A 6,480-nucleotide genomic window follows, 5' to 3' on the forward strand; every position below is an offset into this window, starting at 1 on the left:
AACACTTCTTCTCCCTTCAATTCCTTCTAAACTTACGTCCTCGTCTTCTCCATCATGATGGGTACGTGTTAAGTAAATATAAGATCCTATAAGGACTCTATTGTAAATATAGTATAATACACTAACCCTACTTTGTACGTATGTATAAATACCTTTCATATGATTAATAGAAAGCTATTGAGCCTCCTTTCTTATATGGTATCAGAGCATTTGATCTGACCTAAACAATCTACGCTTTTCTCCTCTCCCCTCTTCTCATCTCTTCAAATTTTCTTTCCCTCCTCTTCACGCTTTTCATCATGGCGGCCAAATCCCTTGCATCATCAACTGAAACTGTCAACGTCTCCAACGACAAAAACACCATCCTTAACGTTAACATGTCCAATGTTACGAAGCTCACTGCCTCAAACTTTCTGATGTGGAGTCGACAGATCCACGCACTCCTCGATGGATATGACCTTGCTGGTCATATTGATGGATCGCAAGTCATTCCCTCCCCCACAATGACCACAGAAGCCGGTACTGAAACAAACCCGGCTTACACGATCTGGAAATGTCAAGATCGGTTGATCTATAGCGGTTTACTTGGGGCTATGACCACAACCTTGCAGCCCATTCTCTCTAACACAAACACGGCGGCTGAGATATGGAGCACACTCACCGCTACGTATGCTAAACCGAGCAGGGGCCATGTCAAGCAACTTCAACAACAACTCAAGCATGCATCGAAGGGCAACAAATCCATCAGTGAGTATGTTCAAGGGCTCACTATTATCTTCGATCAACTTGCTCTCCTCAGCAAACCAGAGGATCCCGAAGACCAGATTGACACGATCCTTGAAGGTCTTCCCGAGGATTACAAGACTCTCATTGATCAAATTGAGAGTCGCGATACCCCTCCATCCATCACCGAGCTACATGAGAAGCTTATCAACCAGGAAGTCAAACTCCAAACAAAACAACCCGCTATCCTTCCCACACCGGTTACGGCCAACTACAGCAACTCTCGAGGAAATGGCAACAACTTCACAAACCGCCAGCAGACACAGCGACGTGGTGGCTCTCGTGGTGGTCATTCGACTTGGCAACAACAACAGTTCCAGCCAAACTCTAACACTCACACACCACTGGGCTATCAGGGGAAGTGCCAAATTTGCGGCATCTTCGGTCATAGCGCAAGACGATGCCCTCAACTGCAACAAAATGGCATGGCGCTCTCCTCAGGAACCACACCTCACTCGTCTCAGTGGCAACCTCGCACCAACCTTTCTGCTTCATTCCCTTATAACTCGGCTCCTTGGTTGCTTGATAGTGGGGCTACTCATCACCTGACCTCAGACCTGAATAACTTAGCGTTGCATCAACCATATCACGGTGGTGATGAAGTCGCCATTGCAGATGGCTCAGGGCTACAGATCACACATATTGGTTCAACCTCTGTCCCTACTTCATCAAAATCCTTGGTTCTTAAAGATATTCTTTGTGTACCTGCTGTTGATAAGAATTTGATATCTGTTTATCGGCTCTGCAATGCTAATCAAGTGTCTGTGGAATTCTTTCCTGCTTCTTTTCAGGTGAAGGATCTCAGCACGGGGGTCCGGTTGCTTCAAGGCCAAACGAAGGATGAATTGTATGAGTGGCCTATGTCTGCGAAAACCCCTCCCACTGCCCACGCCATTTACCCAGACACAAAGGCCTCTCTTACCCAATGGCATCATCGCCTAGGACACCCATCTTCTTCTATTCTTAAAAGCATTGTTTCCAAGTTTTCTTTGCCATGTCTTTCAAACTCTGTTTCAGTTTCTCCTTGCAATGATTGTCTTCTCAATAAAACTCATAAAATTCCTTTTCAAACAAGCTCAATCATCTCCACAAAACCCCTCCAATATATATTCTCAGATGTTTGGCAATCTCCTATCTTATCATCAGAAAACTTCAAATACTATCTTCTCTTTGTTGACCACTATACAAGATATACGTGGTTATACCCACTTACAGCCAAATCACAAGTTAAAGATATCTTTATACTCTTTAAACCCCTTGTTGAAACAAGATTTCAAACCAAAATTCAGAACCTCTACAGTGATAATGGGGGCGAATACCTAGGCCTTAGACAATACCTATCCAGCCATGGTATCTCCCACCTGACCACACCCCCACATACTCCCGAGCACAACGGTCTTTCCGAGAGAAAACACCGACAAATTGTCGAAACTGGTCTCTCTCTACTCTCTAAGACGCAAATGCCTCTTACCATGTGGCCGTGTGCTTTTGCCACTGTTGTCTTTCTGATAAACCGTATGCCAACTCCACTTCTTACCAACCAATCACCCTACCTAAAACTCTTCCACCAGCTCCCTAACTACTCTAAACTCCGCACCTTTGGCTGTCTTGCTTACCCATGGTTGAGACCATACGCTCAAAACAAGCTTGAAAAGCGCTCACTACCTTGTGTTTTTATTGGCTATTCTCTCACCCAAAGTGCCTATCATTGCTTAGATCCCACCACTGGTCGTATCTACACCACTCGACATGTTCGTTTCAGTGAAACCCAATTCCCATATACCTCTCTCACTAAGCCAAACATCGATCTCCAGCCAGCTCCCCAAAACCACCAAAACCAAGCTCCACCTGTCACCATAATCCCTGCAACATCGACACTTATACAATCACCTCAGTTGGCTACGAACACTGGCTCCTTGGGCTCAGATTCTCCACATCCATCGCAGCAGTCACAGTCATCATCATCATCATCTTCCGCGCAATCTGATGATCATACCGCCACTGCAACTGTGTCTCCAGCTGTGTCCTCAGAGCAACAACAACAATCTTCTCCTGCTCCAGAACCACGCCATCACTCTCCTCCTGCTCCTCAACCGCAACAACCACCTCTGGTCGCTCCGGAACGTCATCCAATGACTACCAGGTCGTGTAATAACATCGTTAAACCTGCCACCAAATACAACAATGCGGCTCAGGTTCAATGTGATTCCCACTGGATTCCTACTACGTGGCAACAAGCGATGAAACATGCTCATTGGCGTAAGGCTATGAGTACTGAATTTAACTCCACAAATGAAAATCATACGTGGGATTTGGTTGCAGCAAGTGAAAGAATGAATGTTGTTGGTTGTCGCTGGGTGTTCACTATCAAATATAACCCGATAGATAAGTATAAGGCGCGTATTGTGGCGAAAGGCTATCATCAGCAACCTGGTATTGACTACACTGATACCTTCAGCCCTGTCATTAAGTCGACCACGATTCGGATCATCCTTGGTTTGACTGTTAATAGTGACTGGCCGGTTCGTCAAATCGACGTCAACACTGCCTTCTTACAAGGCCACCTTAACGAGGAAGTCTTCATGGTACAACCTCCAGGCTTTAATGATCCCAGCAAGCCATCACATGTATGTCGTCTTCGGAAAGCCCTCTATGGCCTCAAACAGGCTCCACGAGCGTGGTACTCTGAACTGAAGACATACCTCACGACGATCGGTTTCAGAAACTCCATGTCGGACACCTCTCTGTTTATCCTCAAACACAATGGTCACTACGTCTACTTTCTTGTGTACGTGGACGACATTCTTATTACCGGTAGTTTTCCTTCCATGATACAACAAGTCATTGATGCTGTTTCTCATAAGTTCTCTATCAAAGACATGGGCTCGCTAGGTTATTTTCTTGGCATTGAAGCCATCAGGACACCACGCGGGTTACATCTGATGCAGAGAAAATATATAACCGATCTCCTCAACAAGGCTAACATGCTCAATGCGAAGCCTGTTGCGACTCCATTGCCATCATCTCCGAAGCTCTCGATCAAGTCTGGTACGACGCTTTCTGATCCTCATGAGTATCGACGTCTCGTAGGCAGCCTGCAGTATCTTGCTCTTACGCGTCCGGACATCTCTTATACGGTGAACAAGCTCTCCTAGTATATGCATATGTCTACGACTGATCACTTGCAAGCCGTGAAACGAGTTCTTCATTACCTCTCCGGGACACTTAGCCATGGAATCTTCCTGCAAAAACAGAGTAAACATGTCCTTCATGCTTTCTCTGACGCTGACTGGACATGAGACTCCGAAGATTATGTATCCACCAATGCATATATCATTTATCTTGGAAACCAACCTATCTCATGGACCTCGAAGAAGCAGAAAGGAGTTGCCCGTTCTTCGACAGAGGCTGAGTATCGTTCTGTCGCTAACACGGCTGTAGAACTGCGATGGATAACCTCTCTTCTTCACGAACTTGGTTTCCAGCAACAGACTACTCCGACGATTTACTGTGACAACATCGGAGCCACATACTTATGTGCCAACCCAGTCTTTCACTCTCGTATGAAACATCTTGCGCTTGACTATCACTTTGTAAGGGGCCAGATACAGCTTGGGAATCTGCGTGTTGCTCATGTTTCTACTCATGATCAGCTAGCGGATGGACTCACGAAGCCTCTTCCTCGTGCTCGCTTTCAAGACCTGTGTGTCAAGATTGGTGTTCGTCAACTCCCACCATCTTGAGGGGGCGTGTTAAGTAAATATAAGATCCTATAAGGACTCTATTGTAAATATAGTACAATACACTAACCCTACTTTGTACGTATGTATAAATACCTTTCATATGATTAATAGAAAGCTATTGAGCCTCCTTTCTTATAGTACGTACCTCATCATCCCCTATTTCTCTCCACTTCAAAAAAAGCGTATCTACAAACACTTGCTTCTCGCTTTCGATTTAGATGAGATTGTATCACCAGCTTCTTGGATAATAAACATGAAGAGATTATTGATTTGTTATTTATGTCAAATGGATCAATTCATTATGATATATGTTTTGTGTTGCTGCTACAGCTGGAGATTGGCTTCAGGGACCTTATGTGTATTACCTGTACAGCACTTATGGTTTTGGTAAACGAGATATTGGTCAGCTTTTCATAGCTGGTTTCGGCTCGTCTATGCTATTTGGAACCATTGTTGGATCTCTTGCTGACAAACAGTGAGAATCCTCTTTCCTTTTTTTTTTATGTTCAAGTTCCGTGTGTTATCAGAGGAGAACTTATTATATCTGTGTGTGTTTTGGATTCAGGGATCGAAAGAGGGCATGTGTTACATACTGTATAGTTTACATACTTAGCTGCATCACCAAGCATTCTCCACAGTACAGAGTTTTGATGGTCGGTCGTATCTTGGGTGGTATTGCTACTTCTCTCTTGAATTCTGCCTTCGAATCTTGGCTCATTGCTGAGCACAACAAGGTTAGTCTTTCTCTTATTTTTTTTCTACTTATGAACCATGAGTCTAGCTGGGTGTTCGAGATCTATGTTTCTTAGATGCTTGTTAGTGGTTAGATAGAACATAGTCTAACTCAAAGCAATGTCTCGCTGTAAAAACAATAGCAATATTATAAACATGAAAAGCAGTACTTTGAAAATTGTATTTTTGACAATTTTCTTAGTAATAAACTTTAGTTAAAATTGATTTATACCAATATTATATTCTAGTAATCACAAATATTCATTTTGTTAGGCCACAAAATTTGGAACATATAAAATAAAAATTTATGTCTTTAAATATTAATTTCTCATTGAATTTTATTTTAAAAATCAATTATGCGCTTTAAAAGCGCGGATGAAATCTATTTTTTATTATAATAGTTACATGAATATTGAAAATTGAATTTATTGTTCATAAAAATCTTACTCAGTAAGATTTTGAAATTAAAAAGAAATTTGCATATTTTTTCGCAGTCCTGATTTTAAGTAATATCATTTTATATGCATGAAAAGATAAATTTATGAAATGTTCATTTCTTGTTATCTTATATGTTAAAACAGAAGTCACAACTTTGATTCATGTGTGATTTTTTAAAAAATGGACTTAATGGACATATTCCTATAAAGTCATGTTATATTTAATTTTACTACCTTAAACCAATGAAAACAAATTTTAAACTATATAGTTTAATTTTAAAAATTAAACAAAAACTAAATTTTTAATTATTTACTCGATAATATAAATCTATGAAGCGAAACGTTTAATTTTTTAAAAACTTTCTAAATTTGTGAAATGTTACAAAATTTTTGAATATGAAAATAAAACAATATTTTGCTAATCTTTATATATATAGTTATGATTTTAATAATGAAATAATAATCCAAAAAATATATATAGAAGAAGATAAAAATACATGTGAAAGTTTAAAACAATCTATCCAATGAAAAATATATCGTAAACTTATTATGTTTTAAAAATTGATAGACACATCTTATATGTTAAAACAGAAGTCACAACTTTGATTCATGTGTGATTTTTTAAAAAATGGACTTAATGGACATATTCCTATAAAGTCATGTTATAAGTATAAGATTAATATATATACATTATTTTAAAAACAACTGAACATAAATATATTTTAAATCCACTTTTATAACAATAGATGATCCATTGGATTTATAAATAGTATAAATTAAATAGA

General features: G+C 40.3%; 1 protein-coding gene across 2 annotated transcripts; it reads left to right on the plus strand.

Moving 5' to 3' along the window:
* On the plus strand, window positions 1-5,465 carry LOC106311397 (molybdate-anion transporter-like). 2 transcript variants are annotated; one of them, XM_013748585.1, is made up of 3 exons: window positions 1-61; window positions 4,857-5,001; window positions 5,092-5,465. In XM_013748585.1, the coding sequence occupies exons 1-3, from the start codon at window positions 55-57 to the stop codon at window positions 5,333-5,335; spliced, it is 396 nt and encodes a 131-aa protein (XP_013604039.1). In that variant the 5' UTR covers window positions 1-54; the 3' UTR covers window positions 5,336-5,465. The 2 variants fall into 2 exon arrangements, with proteins under 2 accessions (XP_013604039.1, XP_013604038.1); XM_013748584.1 differs by lacking the exon at window positions 1-61 and having other exon boundaries at window positions 4,786-5,001.
* The last annotated feature ends 1,015 nt before the right edge of the window (window positions 5,466-6,480 follow it).

The sequence above is a fragment of the Brassica oleracea genome, chromosome C8 (genome assembly GCF_000695525.1).
Source record: "Brassica oleracea var. oleracea cultivar TO1000 chromosome C8, BOL, whole genome shotgun sequence".
In the NCBI taxonomy this organism is placed as follows: domain Eukaryota; kingdom Viridiplantae; phylum Streptophyta; class Magnoliopsida; order Brassicales; family Brassicaceae; genus Brassica; species Brassica oleracea.

Coding starts and splice junctions, on each gene's coding strand:
- LOC106311397 (XM_013748584.1), top strand. CDS start 4,835: ATGTTTTGTGTTGCTGCTACAGCTGGAGATTGGCTTCAGGGACCTTAT. Junction 5,002..5,091: donor GGATCTCTTGCTGACAAACA/GTGAGAATCCTC, acceptor TTTTGGATTCAG/GGATCGAAAGAGGGCATGTG.